Source organism: Rhipicephalus microplus, chromosome 6, assembly GCF_043290135.1.
Source record: "Rhipicephalus microplus isolate Deutch F79 chromosome 6, USDA_Rmic, whole genome shotgun sequence".
NCBI classification, from domain to species: domain Eukaryota; kingdom Metazoa; phylum Arthropoda; class Arachnida; order Ixodida; family Ixodidae; genus Rhipicephalus; species Rhipicephalus microplus.
This window is the reverse complement of record NC_134705.1, coordinates 111,289,187-111,306,619: the sequence shown is the minus strand read 5'-3', so window position 1 is coordinate 111,306,619 and position 17,433 is coordinate 111,289,187. Positions and strand designations below refer to the sequence as shown.

General features: G+C 45.2%; 1 protein-coding gene across 4 annotated transcripts in view; it reads left to right on the top strand.

Moving 5' to 3' along the window:
- Positions 1–17,433, top strand: part of Pli (E3 ubiquitin-protein ligase pellino) — a 143,443-nt gene that overhangs the window by 112,367 nt on the left and 13,643 nt on the right. For all 4 annotated transcript variants that reach the window (XM_075866420.1, XM_037418896.2, XM_075866419.1 and 1 more), the window contains exons 3-9: positions 3,208–3,337; positions 4,637–4,738; positions 6,237–6,437; positions 7,808–7,993; positions 11,491–11,589; positions 12,054–12,272; positions 14,570–14,685. In XM_075866420.1, the coding sequence (XP_075722535.1) occupies positions 3,208–3,337; positions 4,637–4,738; positions 6,237–6,437; positions 7,808–7,993; positions 11,491–11,589; positions 12,054–12,272; positions 14,570–14,685 (1,053 nt within the window). The remainder of the gene's footprint in view (positions 1–3,207; positions 3,338–4,636; positions 4,739–6,236; positions 6,438–7,807; positions 7,994–11,490; positions 11,590–12,053; positions 12,273–14,569; positions 14,686–17,433) is intronic.

The following is a 17,433-nucleotide window of genomic DNA, read 5'->3' as shown; positions in this document are numbered from 1 at the left end:
GCCCTTCGTCATTTTCAAACTCAAGACAATGCCGAAGGACAATGCCGCCCTGTGTTGTCGTTCACGTCAACAAAAAGGGATACATGGACGAGGCCATGATGCTCGAATGGATACGAGTGGTGTGGAATCTTGGGCCAGGTGCACTGCTGCGTCTTCGCAGCATGCTGGTGTTGGATGCATTTAGTGGCCACTTAACCGACGTAGTGAAACATGCACTCGGCGACGGGAAACGGACCTCGCCGTGATACCAGGTGGTATGACGTCCACCCTCCAGCTGCTCAACGTTGTGTTAAACAAGCCGTTCAAGGACCGAGTGCGGCTGGAATACCAAGAGTGGATGTCCGGCGACAACCCCAAGACACCGACGGTTCGCCTACAGAGGCCTCTGCTTGCGACTGTTTGTGGCTGGGTGCTTTCCGCCTGGCGCTCCTTGCCGGATTCTATGGTGGAAAATGCTTTCAAGAAATGTTGCATCAGCAACTCGCTGAATGGCACTGAAGATGACGCGCTGTGGGAGGCTGCCAGCGACAAACTCTCGTCTTCAGAAGACAGTGGTGCTTCGTCGGACGAATAGGAGCAGTTGCGATGGGGGTTGAGGGGAGCTCCGACGATTGGGGTGCGGTGCGCCCAATTCGCAAGTAAATCTGGTTCGGCAGTTTTGGGTTGTTTTCCTTTTTTTTCTTTTTCGGTAACCTGAACTTGGGGGGTCGACCGATATTCCCACTCGACCTATAGTCCGGTTTATACGGTACAACTCCGAGTTTTGGGTACATGTAGTAAAACCGATCGCTTTTCATGCCATATACGGCGCTTCTATACAAGTACTTGTCACGAAGTTACGCCGTAGAGAGTTCGATTGCCAAGGGATACTCAGGATGCACCACGAGCATAGACTGCAAGGACCCGGTTTTTCACGGCCTGAACCACAGCTTGCGAAAGCAGTCCCACTTTCCAGACGAAGAGAGCAAACACACGTACTGCCCGTTGCGTGGCCCCGTGCACCCGCAGAGCAGCGAGCAGCAGTGCCGTTATGAGCCGCACTCAATTCAGGACATGGACCCCATGACCGTCTATGACACCACGGAACATTACAAGCAGATGGAGCGTGTCGCCAGAGACCTGCACTGGATGTACAAGCGCTGCAGTGCACAGCTCCAGCACTACCCAAGCAGCTCATGCAGGGAACCGGCGAAAACGAAGACTTTCGGGAAATGAAACACATCGTGATTGACAAGTCGTTGGGAAACTCACACAGCGTCGTCTCCCAAGAATGCCGCCATGAGTCATACTCATGCACCCGAAATCGTTAGCTCGATGGGCGCCATTGTTTGCGATGCTGGTACGGACGCCGACAATTCGCTACCGGCCACAGAGCACGTAGACAAACCTCCACTGCGTCCAAATGCGGCTGAGATTCCCACTCTTAGTGACGTCACTGCCCGACGGAATCAAAATACTTTGACATCATTGTCCTCCTCGTGGAACAAAAAAGAATCGTCGTCAACCATGGATTCTTCACTCAGATCAGATGCACCTGCGAGCCAGGCACACAATCATGACCACCTGACACCTGAAGTGATCATGCGGAGCATATGCGCGCAGCACCTCCAGATGCTTGACACGGATCACCAACAACAGCCCAAAGATAACGATGATTACCAGGAAGCTTTCCGAATGTACAAGAGTAGACTAAAGTCAGACTCATCATACTACAAGAAGCGGTGCAAGAAACGTAAAAGCCACCGGCGTGAGTTGCGGCATCGTGTCGACGCGACCTGCAGCGCTAAGCAGAGAAGCGAGCGCACCGGTTCTCGAGACGAAACATTAAGGATATCAAACAACTTGACTGCGAACACATTTAAACACTATAGCTTGAATGGATGGCTCTCTCCGCAAGACAAGCCGCCACCTTGCTTAGCTTCATCATCTTTTGCAAACCCCTTCCATCGCCGGTTAACACCTCCTGGCTGCAGGTTCACTCAGAGCTTTCTCAAAACGTGCTTGGATTGGCCGGCTGCAGGAGTGTGTTGCAAATAAAGTAGGAAGAAGGGGCAGTGGGCACAAGCACGAGCCAGGGGCGCTGTCTCGTTCAGTTGATCCCTTGACTTTCAACGCAACCAGACGATCGGGTCTGGGTCCTCTTCTTTGTTTCTCACATCACGTGCATCTATCTTGTTTCAAATCAAATCAAATTGTCTTTTATTTAGACCTAATTATAAGAATTAATTACAAGAATGTACACAAAATACTTTGACTAGTAGCCTACATGGTTAGTAGTTAGTCCAACAGAAATAGTATAGCAATGCACATGATTGGTCATAACATGATTGGTTTTGGATGTGCAAGTTTTAACGACGTACAAGTCTACGAAGTAATGGGTGTTACGATTCACAAGACACGAACTAGTGTTTGCAAGCAAGGTCAAAGTTATGCATAGTTTTTATTTCTAGAGCCACTGTATTTCAGGTTACTGCTTCGAAAAATTCAAACAATCGTTCGCGAGAATATGGCATGCAGCCACACAATTCTGACCTGAATAAAAGGGGGTCATATGTTGCAGCTGTAATGGAGATGAAACAGGCACAACACCTGTGCATCTGCACCTGTATTTTGCAATGTGGAGGTAATGGCTAGTTTTAATTCAAGGCAACACAACTGCTTGACAGCTATGTGAATTGTAAGGTTTGTACTCGGAAACAAAATGCTCAGCGAATAAGCTACTTGGCCCGCGCTCACATCTCTGGTGAAAATCGGCATGTCCGAAGTGGTCGCTTCTTCGAAACAGCCATTTCTGTGTTCCCTGTTGTCAGTCCAGATATCGTTCAACATGGGCAGCTTTGCCTGCAGAGGTCGCACTATGGCCATTATAACTTGATAATTCCTTTAGCTTGATGTTATACTTTTTTCATTTTTGTCAAATATTCATGACTGATAATTCTGATGAATAAATAAGTGTACTGGTGCAGTGACTAGAAAAAAAAAAGAATTTCAATTGAACCTAAAGTTGCGTGCATGTTTATAATAAATTTAGGGTATAACCGAGCTTCTTATTATTGAATGTGACTTTCTTTAATCATTGTTTCTGTGCTTTTTTTTATAATATTCATATCCATGTATCCATTTGTGTAATTCCGCATGTAAGATGATGTTAAAACCAAGTGAAGCCAAATGCAACGTCCTGCTTTTGTCCCTTGCCTGTGTACGCAGATACAATGGTTCTCTACCGCATGGCGAGAAAGGTAGGCGGCGGAGTAAATTCTTCCTGTACAGGCGTCCCTACCCCAATGGCATCAAGAAATCCAAGCACTATATTGTCAAGACACCGCAGTCTTCAAAGGCAAGCACTCCTTGAGCTCTGTGTTGTGTCTCTAGTGCTGTTCTTCCATTTTTCTTGATCTGTCTAGTGGTATGAAAAGATGCATGCCTGTGGTGTAGATATTATGGGATCACTCCTGTTGATCCCTACATTTCCTTACTTTCATAACATCCTTACATGTCATTCATTCACATTTACAATATCCCCCCCTCTCCATACCACCTCTACAAACTCTTTTTCCGAATGATTCACTGAGGCTTCAAGTGTTACGGATTTAAGATCGGTTGCGCACCAGCGGCGGCACTGCTCTTCTTTTATTAAGGGGGGGTGGGGCGTGGAGGCAGAGAACTTACTGTCGTGTGCGGTTTGTCAATGTTTATCCTTGGGGGAGAAAAGGGGGTAAAATATATTGGGGTGGGTGCCTCCTTTCCTCTACCGTTCGCTTCTCTGGCCACGTCTCTTGCACCTCGAGACAAATGTTGGCAAGCTTGGAGGCGTATAGAAAAAAAAAAAGCTATCTTGTTTGTTTACAGCCTTTCCTCTACCGTTCGCTTCTCTGGCCACGTCTCTTGCACCTCGAGACAAATGTTGGCAAGCTTGGAGGCGTATAGAAAAAAAAAAAGCTATCTTGTTTGTTTACAGCAGTTTTGCCAGTTCTAATAATACAGATCTTTGACAGTGCCCCCATCGAGCCAGCACCCGGGATGCTTGCTCGTCATTTTACTGTGTTAGTGAGATTATATCTAACTATATTTTGGTTTCGTTACGTACTCGTATCTCGTATTCCAGTGTTGTACATCTGCTTTCCTCCACATACTCATTCTCGGGATAGTAAGTTGCATAAGGGTTGTTGAGGGTCGAAACATTTCTTGACACATTGGTTTTTATGTCCTCTTGTTCAAACCCTGGTTCTAACAGCTTCCTTCATTGAGTCACAGTTTATTGTAGATAAGCAGAATCATTACCGGAATACTCTTGCTACTCTATGAATGTCTGGGGATTGAAATGGAAGAATTTGGGGTCCTGGCAGGCGCTTGCTTTCATTTCTTGTCCGCAGTTAGTGTCGGATCAAAATTTTGACTGGAACGCTTATGAGAAAGCCAACATGACCTATAGCACCTGATTTGTGTAATTATGACACGGTTATTAGTGTCGTCACGTGCAGTCATTATACTAATCATTCTGCTAAAAAAAAACATTGAGTTTCAATTCGTGCTTGAAGTAGTAGAGACATTACTATTTATTTGTTTCTTATGTGTGTCATTTGAAGCTTGTAGCGTCTTGCCAAGATGTTGTCTTTCTTGCGTGTCGTTGTGACAGGCGGTTCTGGACACCAAGCAGCACTCCATTTCGTACACGTTATCACGGACGCAAGCGGTCATCGTGGAGTACGTGCTCGACGAGGAAACGGACCTTTTTCAGGTGGGCACGCTGCTATGTCTTTCATTATTAGTAGCCGTGCAGAAATGGGATAAACGAATGCGAGAGAGTTACCCCCAGTGCAATTCATGGCTGTTTGATGACAGATCTTAGGTCACTTTTGTAAATATGTCAACAAAGTGAACATTATTATTAGTACAACATCATGTTGCCTGGTACCTCAGATAAGTCAACGAAAAACTGTAAACTGTGCATGTTTTCTATTTTTTTCTATGTGAAGTTGGTGTTCACGTATGATCTGGCCTGAATTGAAATTTGATATTTTTACGAAAAATCTGGTGCTAGGCAAAATTATCAGGAACGTAATAAAAGACAACGATACACAAAAAGTTTCTTCTCGCCTTCCTGTGATTTTAACCTCGCACCACGTTTTCCACAATACAGGAAATCATCTAACCCTACACTGTACTCTGGCAAATTTCAATAAATAGTCATGATATTGAAACTGGGAAAACATTGTTGCTGTTGTCACATTAAATAGATGACATTAAATGACATTTAGTCGACAGTCAGCCCACATTAGCGAATGAAGGTAATGCGTAAATATAGACATGGGCGCCATCTGGCAGTTATATTGGAAAACAAAGCGCACGGCGTGCGCATCCGTCTCGGATGCGATAAGATGTAGAACGCAAGGCGACGGGTAGGTGCCACCACTGTGTTGTCTTAGGAAAGCGTTGGAAACACTTGCCTTTTCGTGCAAGCGTTGCATTGTCAGCGCAGCGTGATAACCGCTACAGTCTTAAGAATTATTTATGTATGCATTTTCTAGTAAAAAGACATACATACAGAATATTGACGTGTTGTTATGGTGCCTCAAATATTCGCAATGATTGTTTTTTAATTGACAATTGCACAAGTATGAACACTAAATCTTGAGCAATATCGGTGGCCGTTGTGGATGGGGTCGGCCGTTTGAAGTGTCAACTGGTGCCGTTAAGGAGTATTGTTAAGGGTGGCCAAACAGACAAATGCAGAGACAGACAGACAGACAGACCAAACTTTTTGCACCGAAGGCACCAAGAAAGACTATCGTTTTTAAAAAATGTGTTTCCTAATCATGTTGTCGCAATGCCTGTATATGCAAGACAAACAATATACGTATAATTCTTGTATAACGAAAAAAATGCAGTACGTTGATGTAGGGTGGGGAGAAGTGTACTGCTAAGAATTTCTATTTTTGCTTCACTGTTTCTTATTTTTCTTATCTTATTTTGTTTCTATTGCATTTTACATAAATTTTTATGCTCGTCCCTATATAACGCCCACGTTGGGCCCTTAGGGTAAATAAATGAAAAAAAAAGTGTTGTCTTCACGAAGTGCTTTTATTCACACAGCACTTCTCATTATACAATGTTCAATAAGGTTAACGGCCCTCGAATATCCACTGTTTTGGAGAGTCATGAACCCAACCACTCTTAAATGACTCTCTTGCTGCATTGTGTGCTGAGTTTAGTGCACGCGCACTTTCCTCTTGCAGATTGGCCGCTCCTCGGAGAGCCCCATAGACTTTGTGGTGATGGACACCGTGGCCGGGGGGGACAACAAGGCGGGTGCCTGTAGGGTCGCCCAGAGCACCATCTCCCGCTTCGCCTGCCGCATCCTCTGCGAGCGGAACCGATCGCATCGCTCGTACGTGTTCGCCGCGGGGTTCGACTCCTCCCGCAACATCTTCCTCGGGGTGAGCTCCGTGGACAATTGCTACAACTTGAGGACTAAAAGATTACCGGTATCTTGTGAGAATTGTACTGGTGAACAGTAGGCTTGTAAAAATAGCGAATTTTAGGCTTGAAGTGTATGGTGATTTTAGCTGAATAATATCGAATATAATCGTAATGGTATGCCAAACATATTATAAATGAAAATGAGTATATTTGTCTTGACGTAACTTACCTACAAAATGTTTTTTGAAAATTGAGACACGGCCTGTGCAAAAGCATTATTCTTGGTTCAAGGAAATCGAGACAACTTTGAATGGTAGCACAATTTGAGTTGCAGTAGAATGCAACTGATAACCTGTAAAATATGTATGTTTTAACGTTCAATATACTTTAAGCAATTAAGGTGGTATAACAAGCTTTTAAACAGAAAGAATGAATCGATTTGAGGGCAGTATGTTCACTAAACCTTGAAGTAGGGCTTCGTGGCAGTGCAGATTTGTTCTAGATGAGTGTTTTCGCGGCGTAGCGCTTTCTACCGCAGTGAAACCATCCTTACAGGAAAGAGTAACATGCAGTTTAGTGTGCATCATTTCATTCATTGCGAATACTTCGAAACTTTCTATAACTTAAATTCAAACTGAAGTGAATTAGGATATTGTACTGTTAATTATATAATATTTGAAGCATTCTAATATTTGCACAAGCCTTGTCAACAGAACACTCCTTTGGCAACTCTGGGAAGACAAATGTGTTGCGAGACACGAGAATCGCCGAAGTTTGAAGAGGAGAATCACTGATGTCTGTGCTGAAGTCTGAAGATGGGGCTTTCATTTCAAAACCCCGTGGAACTGATGTCCACATAGTCCATTGTTTTGGTGTCAATGAAGGGAAGTATCCCATCATGTTCTGATACCCTGACCAGCACTGGATCTTTCATTGCGTTCGGCCTAATGGCAGCTTCCGTCGAAAAACGTGCAAGTCTGGAACCCTGTAGGCATTCAGACAAAGTAAAAGAAGATGTAAATGTGGGTGCTCCTTATATTAATATTGGTTGAAATAAAGAAAGAGTTATACAATTCTGAAAGCATGTTTTTTGGTGTTATCAAAGGAAGTGGTAAACTGCGATCGCACGCAGTGTGGCAGTGTCATGGGGTGAAGCGTGCTAACTGCAGAAGAAAAAATACCTGTAGTAAAGCCCACAACTTATTCCATTTATATATCTCATAATCAGTTCCCAATGTACCACACTGATTTGTGATCTTTTTCAAATTAGATGTGTATGTGAGTTTTCTTGTTTCTTTTTGCGAATGAGGGATGGTGCAGAAGGGCAATATTTAGTGCGTCTGGCCTAACCCTTGTTCAGTGAATTAAATATCAATCATTCACGCAGGAGAAGGCAACCAAATGGCAGCAGGACGGGGAGATAGATGGCTTGACGACCAATGGCGTCCTCATCATGCACCCGCAAGGGTCCTTCTGCGGTGGTGCCACACCCGGAATCTGGCGTGAGGTGTCTGTCGGGGGCAACGTGTATGCCATCCGCGAGTCCCGATCGGCCCCCAAGAAGGGTGTCAGGGTACGTCTTTCGCACATGCCTCTTCTATTACACATTCTGTAGCAGATTACCGCGTAAATGTAGTAACGGAGTGCCTTAGCATAACATTGCTTTCTTGCCATTGGAGTTACAGTCGCTAGCCATTTACTCGGGACTCGACAGGAACCGCTGAAAATTCCAAATATTTGAGAGTTCGAAAAAAAAAAAAAGAGCTCTGATTCACAAGAAGACACCTTTATTGGTGTCGGTGGCCGGAAAAACTTATCAACATACGTCTGCACAAAAAAGCAATTGCAGACGATCAAGTTAGCCCATATTTGAGCCAGTGTTTGGCCATCACTGTAGGTCGTAGTGCTGTTAGGACTTGCGCTAAATTCGCATTTGATAGCAGTGGCATTGGCGGTGCCTCATCAAAGTCCCTGTTCACCTGTGCTGGTTCCCATCATCGTCAAACTTGGCGAAATTCCCGAAAAAGGTAAGATTGAGGTTGGTCACGTCCGATATGGTGAATGATTGAGGCTTTTTTTTCACCATCGTCAGTGTCTTGTAGTTGTCGCGTTTCTTTGTTAGTACCGACTGCGCAGACGAAACAGGTGGGTGTTGCAGCCACAGCAACAAGCAAAAGAGCGAGACAGAAAGCATATGAATCAGATCAGGCCTAGATGCAGAAACATTTGACAAGCAAATTTCCACATGCCCAAAGAGAATGACATCGGGCCAATTCATGCTTCAAGGCTGGTGGCTCTGTCCTTTCGATGTTCGTTTCATACAGGTGGCCATTTTGGACGTCACACCGAGTTGACTTTAAGTGTGGCTCGGCTTGACTTGCAGTTTGGCTATGGTAGCCATTCGGTGCAACTTGGTCGGATAAAGTGACTGCTACCTTCACCTTTGAGATTGGCAGTTGTAATTTCAGCATTGGCTTTTGTACATTGGCCAAAGCTGGAACAGCTGCGCCATTTGCGTCATTGGGCTCCAAACTGGTTTACCTGCGCCATCCTGTGCCAAACTGCCCCTGTTGTGCCAAATCTATTTATCAGCGCTGTACCGCGCCCCATGATCCGAATTTGGCTGCAAGGTGCGACAGCTATCTAGCACCAAGTCCGGAAACAAGGCTGAAACATCGTGTTGCAGTCACATGAGCTGAAGCTCTGAACTTCGATACTGAGGGCACGGTCGCAATCACTGGTCCGCGCACTAACTCGGCAGGCATCACCGTGAATGGCTTTTGTACCCTTCCACGAACTGTGCTCTTAAAGCGAAGAGACTTTGGAAAGAGCGTCTCTCCATGGAGCGGCCTTATTCTCTTACACCAGCATTTTGTAGAGTTACGCGATATCAGATAAAAAAATCTTAGCTCCTAGCGTTACTTCGTATAACATTACAATTTATTGCTGTCGCAGTCATTGCTTGGCCATTTTGGTGGAACTATGTTTTTTTTATATATATAATTCAATGGCAGCGTTTAGAAAAGAAACTAAAGGTGCTCAAAAGAAGCGGGGGTGGTGTCCGGTTCCTGGAACAAGCTAAGACAGGTGCACAAGACTGCGCGTGGCTGTCCTCTCATGGCTGCCGAGCTAGCGCGCACACCAGCGATTGCGACCGTGCCATTGGAAGCAAAGTTCAGAGTTGCTGCTCGAAAAACACTCTTTCCTTTCCCCCTCCTTCGCTCGTGTTTTTTCGTCTTGTTCAAACGGGTGGTGCATTTCCTCTCTGCTTCAACAACATGTGTCTTGAGCGGGGTGATGTTATCGCATGCGCCCTCTGAGTCACAGAGAAGGGCAGTTCATTTGATCTCTGCTTCATCTGTTTGATCTCTGCTCGGGTGCTTTCACCTATGGGTAGAACATATGTTGCACGACAGTATTTTATCAATATGGGCTTCATATGAGATTTGACAGCAACGGCAATGGCAAGAACCCGTCGAGAGTGACTGCTATCGCAAAAATAAGGCTATTGCACAATTGTTTGGAAAATACAGCAGCGGACAAATGTTGCTTTACGAGCGCTGTGTAACGGAGTTTAATCTGCTCTGAACGTTCTCCCTGACTGCTCCAAACTTGCTCAAAAAGACATTTTTGCCCCAAGCCTGCTATCAAAAGGCACTTTTGCCTGCTCCCAAACCCATGTACCCTGTTCCACCACCGATTGGCTTCATCTCTAGCCTTCGCCAGTGCAACTGTGCAACGTTTTGCTGCTGGCAACCTAGTAAAAACATTGTGAATATTATGGACATCTGGTCATAACGTTCTATGCCCCCCTGGATCAGTCAGCCGGAGTCCAAAAAATCTAACTGCACACTGCGGGGCATCCGAATTTTCGGTCGTGGGTTTGCGATACTTCAACGGGACGAGTGGCGGTGCTGTGGAGGTGTCTGAATAAGTGGACATGTCTAAATTTTCGGCGTTTGAATAAATGGTCGATGACTTTATTGGTGCCAGCTACGACAAATTACATATTTCGTTATGTTTGACTGTCGTAAATAGGATGTTTTCTCGTTCCTCATCTTGGGTCAGTGTGGATAAGGCTGTGCGATTTCTATGAGACATGCTCTATTTTCTTGCGTGCTCTGGTTTTTCTGCTTCATTTTCCCTGAAAATTATTTTAATACACAGCCTGTGGTATGGTCACACGAGGCATTTGCATCTTTTTATCCTATTTCTTATCCTGTAACGCTGCTGACTTCATTAATGGTGCATTGGGTTGGGCGTTTATGAGCGCTCTGAAAAGTGGCTCCACATTTGGGTGGTACAATTGAGGGCTCAGGCTACCATCCGCTGGTGCTTTCGGAGTGTCGGCCTCCGACTCGGAGTGCTCCTGACTGCTCTGACTTCGAACTGAGAGCGTGACGCAATGTGACGGAGAGGACTTTTCAAGTTGCACAAGCCCGAAAATCATGTAGCTGCCAGTAGATTATCAAGCTGAACAGCGCCAACAGCACGAGTGCGGATTGCATAATACCTCGTGCACGTGCATTGTTAGTGGCATTTCTGAGCATGTGTGTGGCAAGTTCACACCTACGAGGCCATACATGCACCATGTCAATAAGCAGGCGGCTAGCAAAGGCAGAGGAAATATTAATGCTGCTCGCTGACAGCCACGTGATTCGACTTGAAGATGGCTGCTCGAGTGATTACTATTGCCAGATTTATGAACTGAGCTTCAGAGACTGTTGCTGTGACCAGACATGTCGGAGATGTCTACTGAATTAATCGGTGCCATTTGTCGATGCGGTGCAGCAAAGCTGGCGCAACAGGTGCGCTGCTCTGAGATTGCCAACGTATTGTTTTAGTTCGCTTCCTCTCGCTCTCTGTTTGTAAGCTGCCTCGGCATGATGACTCTAAGCCAGAAGACCGGGTGGGCTGACCAAATAAGCCATAAGTAAACAAAGATACAGTTTGAAGTGAAACAATGTTCTCCTAAGCTGGGCATCGTGCATGTGGCTTTCTTGCTTCAGCCTCAGATGTAACAGTGCTCTGACAATTGAAGATGCGTGTTGCTCTTTTTTTGTGGTCCAGATTGAAGACGAGACGAACGTTCTGCGAGACGGCTCGCTCATTGACCTCTGCGGAGCAACACTCCTCTTTCGGTCGGCCGAGGGACTCATGAAGTCACCGGTGGGTCGATGTTTCATTCTTAACATCTGTGACGTGTTAGGATATGCTGCAAATTTACCACTGCTAAAGTTTGCGTGTACTTGAAGGCGATTCAATGGTGAATGTGGTAGGAGATTTTTAGGGGGATGGTAAACGGTGCTTTTTCTTTTGCGCACACAAAGCTAGCAAAAATAAAAAAGTTCAGTGCATTTCAAGGTGTTTCGATTGCTCTATTGCCATGTGTTTATGACGCTTGTCGCAAAGTTTTGGCCCTCTAAGCACACTTCCTGCTTCCAGAACTTCTACATGTCAGCGTTGTGGCGGTGCAGTTATTGATAAAAGTAACTGTTCACACTCGTTAACCTAATAAGTACATGTTTACTGCAAGCTTTACGATTATTGAAATCGTGCCCTCTTGTCTTTGCAATAGTCAAACACTCTGCTTGCATGGTTCCGGGACCTTTCTTCATGTCATGAAATCGCAGACGAAGCAGCACCTGGAGGCACGGGTGGAGGAGCTGAATGCGGGGCGCCCCCAATGCCCCGTGGGGCTGAACACGCTGGTGATTGCTAGCCGGGCCACGCTGAGCCAGGGCGACAAGCAGCCGTACGTTTACCTGCACTGCGGCCATGTCCAGGGCCTGCACCACTGGGGGCTCCCCGAGGGGGCCTCCAACGTGCGCACCTGCCCCATGTGCCTCAAGGTGAGCTTTTTACCCTTAATTGTGCCAATAACCAGACTTGTTAAACGTCCTCGAAAGATATCGGAGTGCCATATTTAAGACTCTTTGGTACTTTGGCTTTGCATTGTGTTACTTTTGAATTTTATGTTACAGTGGAAACCCAATTATGCGACTTTCAGGGGACCACACAAAACCATCATGTATTCCGAGCATTGTATAATCGAAAAACTAAGGATGCAGGCAGTGACACTCAGCCTTGCTAAAAAAATGGGTACAAACCACCTGAATAAGCCCAAAACATGACCTCAAACCTCTGCAAGGAAAGTAGATTAAATTATTCTTGCCAATGGCAGTATTACTTAGCTCAAGCAGGTGCGAGTGAATCCTTATTCTAAAATTTAAGAAATTGAATCTAACGTGCATATTCTGATAAATTGAGTCCGAAAATTGCCTGCGCGTGAAAACGAAACCAAAACCCCGTTGCCTACAGCTTCCTGTCAGAAGACACATTGTCATTGCCATCACAATAATGGCAACTGAAGTTCACAAGGCTGCGTAGAATGCCTTTGTGCTCGACTAAGCTGTGCGCATTGTAATTTGTTGCCTTGTGAAGTCCAACTAGCACGTTCTCTTTAGCGCGGGAAGCAAAGGAAAAGCTGGAGCTTCCACTCCAGTAAAGTGTAACTAGGAATGTTCTGCTGTCATAACGAACGCTGACGTCAAGTGAAAGTCGTTTTGCTCAGTGAAAATAGCTGCATCTTGTCCTTTCGCATGCTTAAGCTTGTAACTGCGTGTGCCACAAGGCAGGAGATCAGCTGTACGTCGACCAGGAAAAGTTTACATAGACTGAAAAATATGAAAATATCAGAATCTTTTCAGCCAGCTTAAGGTACTCTGGACGGAGCTCTTTTAGGTAACGACCCTGTGTATGCACGCGATTGACGCATAGGCAGAAGTGTATGAACTGCCGGGAGAATAAATTTTAGATTCTAAGACCGTGTCATGAGCTGCCAGTAGATTATCAAGCTGAACAGCGCCAACAGCGCGAGTGCGGATTGCATAATACCTCGTGCACGTGCGTTGTTAGTGGCATTTCTGAGCATGTGTGTGGCAAGTTCACACCTACGAGGCCATACATGCACCATGTCAATAAGCAGGCGGCTAGCCTTGCTTATTGACATGGTGCATGGTGCAGAGATGTGGCAAATGGGCGTACTATCATCTCGCAGCACTTGTGAGTATCTGGTCAATGTTTGATGTAAGCAAAGGGGCGTTTTTTATTTCAGACGGAATCGAAAAATTGCAAGATTCGTGTTTGGGGTACAACTGTGTTGTATAACCACTGTTTTCAATACATTATCTCTTCAAGGATTATTCCGGTACCAAGCCAATTAGTTGTAAAAAGCGGGTCGTCGTGAAATTTAAGTTCTTTTGTACAACAAGAGTGGCGATGTGGGCTTGTTGGTGAAATATTTGAAAGAAATTTATGTAGCGCGAGGCGAAAAAATGAACACAGGAAAGAACAGACTGAGAAGACAGAGCGCTCTGTCTTCTCAGTCTGTTCTTTCCTGTGTTCATTTTTTCGCCTCGCGCTACATAAATTTCTTTTGTACAAACATTACCAAATTACTATATGTATACTGCCAGTCTCTTGAACCATGCGTGCGTGCACTGGACGAAGAGAAGGAAAATCTCTCTCTCTTTGTTCAGGCTCTGAGCGGAAGTGGTCAGTGCTGCAACCGCTATTAGAAATATATTGTTTAAATGGTGTACTGTTTTGAGGTTTCTGAGGGAAAGTTTATGTGCTTCGTTTTATCTGTTTCGTTATATCTAGCATGGTCGAAGAAGTTTAAAGTATACTCCTCTGAACACACAGTGCGTCGGCATGCATGCATAATTGATACAAATTGCTGCATTTTTATAATGCTTCACCTTGCTGAACAGGATCAGTTCATGAAATGGCCATATTCAGCGTGTTCATTGAATATAGCCACTTCACTGAAACTGAATTCAATAAATGTATTCAGTTGAAAAGCTGTACGGGTGGTTTTCAAAAATTTGTGTTCTGCCCATTGTTTCACTTCTGGTTGAAGTGCTGTATGTTTGCACCTTCCAATAGGCTGTAGGGCCGCACGAAACAGGGCTTTGGCGGCGCTGTACATTGTTGTCGTACTTATGAGATGTGGCAAATGGGCGTACTATCATTTAATCTCTAGCTGTTCGATTCTCTTGCGTAAATATATTGCGACAAGCTATCAAAGGTGTGGACTTCCTGAAGCTGACCCAGTCAATTTCCTGCTTTGCATTGCATCTTGCAGAAAGGACCTGTGGTCAAGCTGTGCGTAGGCATCGAACCGGCCTTCTACGTTGACAACGACCCACCGAACCATGCTTTCAATCCATGCGGCCACATGGCTTCTGAAAAGACCGTCAAGTGAGCAGCCACGTGCTAGTCTCCATTCCACTGTGACTAATTTGCCTTTCCCAGTGAATGCAATAGGGCTGTATGTAGCGAGTTCTGTTGAACATGATTTTCTCGTAAAGATGGACAACTTTACTCAGTGTTGGGATGAGGAAAATCTTTGTGACTTTTTCTCTGCTTTTCTGGTAGGGCTACGAGGGATCCTATTGGCAGCTCGTCAGTTTGTAGCTTTGTATGCTTGAACGCGTAGAATGAATATCACTGTATTCTAATTTGCTTCGATTCGAATTTAAATAGCCAAAAATTTCAAACTATTCGAAATGAATGATTTGGTGTATGTTAATCCACATGTACCGTAAGCCTTTGCAAAGGTGGTTTCACTGCAGTTAAGAAGTGCTAACTCGTGAAACACCCATCCAGGAGAAATGTGCACTGCCGTGAAGCTCTACCTTAAAGCTAAATGAACATGTTTTCCTCACATCAATTCATAATTTTTCAAGTGCAAAAGCTTGTTATACTTGCTTATATGCTGTAAGTATAGTACATTCTAAAACACAGCATATACTACAAGGTTTTATTTGCATTCTACCGAAAGTCAAACTCTGCTACAATTCAAAGTTGTTTCGACTCTCTTCGTACAACAACAAAAAAAGCATTTGCACAGGCCTTGTTTCAATTCAAAAAAGATATTGTGCAGGTTAATTAATCATGAGAAGTATGCACATTTTTCTTTTTATCACGTGATATTACTATCACATGATAATATCGATTAGAAATTATTCGAAGACCACTATTCGCTTGAACCTAAAATACACTATTTGCACAGGGCTATAGCTTTGTAATGAAGTTCAGAGTTATGTAAAACATAGCGAGGATACCGGCATGAGTTCGAGCTTCCTGGTGCAAAATGCCTTCGGCTGTCTACAGGCCACAGTGGTCTCGTGTTTTGTCAACCATGATAATATAGCAAGCTGGGAACGTTATCACATGATGATGCCGATGCATCCAGTCACAAGTTCGCAAAAATACTGCCTTAAGTGGCCAGTAGACTTCCCAGGCGTGGGAACCAGAGGACATTGTCAACAGTGGCAACAGATGAACGGGGGCCATGGCTTGCGTATTGCAGAAAATGAGAGGAAGAAAAACTAAATATTTTTTGAAAATCACATATTCAGTCTATTTACCCCTTCTAACAGATCTCAAAATTGAGGCTCGTTGGTTTAGATATATGTGCATGTTAAAGAACACCGTAGTGGTTGAAATTTTCAGAGCCCTCCTCTATGAAGTCTCTCATACTCATATCATGGTTTTGGGATGTTAAACCCAAACAATCATTATTACGATAGCAGTTATATAGACACTTTTGGCTGGATTTTTCTGTCGGCGTCACCGTATATGTATACGTACATATATATATATATATATATATATATATATATATATATATATATATATATATATATATATATATATATATATATATATATATATATATATATATTACACAACAAAGAAAATTAATACAGAAAAAGATTCAAAGATTCAGGCGAGCGAAATGGAACCACTGAGCCACAAAGGAGTCCCTCCTTCAACGTTGAAACGGCTAGCTATTTATATCTACCTCTTACCGCTAGTGACGGGCATCTCGGGAGAACTGTCGTGTTTTCAGCATTACCAGCAAGATGGCGCATTGAGCATGTCGCCACATCGTCACAGCGCGGCAGCGGCCGCTTTCATCTTCCACATGCCCCATGGAGAGGGGGCAGGGTGGACCTCACGTGGGTGCTTATCTAGTGGTGGGGACAATCGCACGTCTTGGCTGGCTTTGGGCCGAGACTGGCCTTGGGCTTTGTGGAGATAGGTTTGCACTAGGCTTACCTACTATGCGCAACCGTGTGGGGATGCGACATCCTCCACTGCCGCTGCGTGCGAAGACGTTGCGGCCGGGTTCGTCGTTTTCTCCAGCACGGCGCAGAAATCACGCACGAGGCATGATAACAACAACAACGTGTTTATTAACCCAAGATGCAGCACAGTGCGACACTCACGGGCTTGCAGGTCGTATAGGGAACTCCGCAAGACTGAGCAAGTACGCTTGCCTAGGACGCGACGACACCCCCACAAGGGCCGAAGTGGAACGCACGAACGAGAAGCCGCCTGCTAGGCAGCGCGTCAACCTCTCGTGAAGGCCTGAGAGCATGTACCGCGACAAGCGAATTGTCGGGCGCAACACAGCTCGTAGGAGAGGAGGATGTCACGCGCGCCCAATGGGAAATGGCGCTGCGTTCTGACGTAGGCCCGCGCAGCACACCAGCGTAGCGTGCCCGGACATGCCAGCGCGGGAAGAAGCCGACGGTTGGCTCGCCCAGACTAAGAGGCGCCCTGGCAGCCATCTTGGCGGATGCCGGTGCTTATGCGCGCCCGGGCTACGCCGGTGACGCACGTGCGGCAGCTGGGGAATGAGGCGCCAGGTAGGAGGGCGCCCTCGATTCCTACAGCTTCACCAGAACGATTATGTTGTAGTTACCGGGCACACAAAGTTCGCTGCAATCGTTTCACAGTCTCCGTTTGCGAAAAGGGCGCGCTTTTCAAACACAGCAAAGTAACAACTGAGATGCTTATTCGTGTTCATCTGTACCTCTGAGTATGTTTTAGGCATCATTTGTGCATAAAAAACGCAGGGCACGTTTCAATATGCTTGTCATTCTCCGTATGACCTTCCGATTTGTCGCTATCGCGTCCATTGCTTCGCCTTTGCAG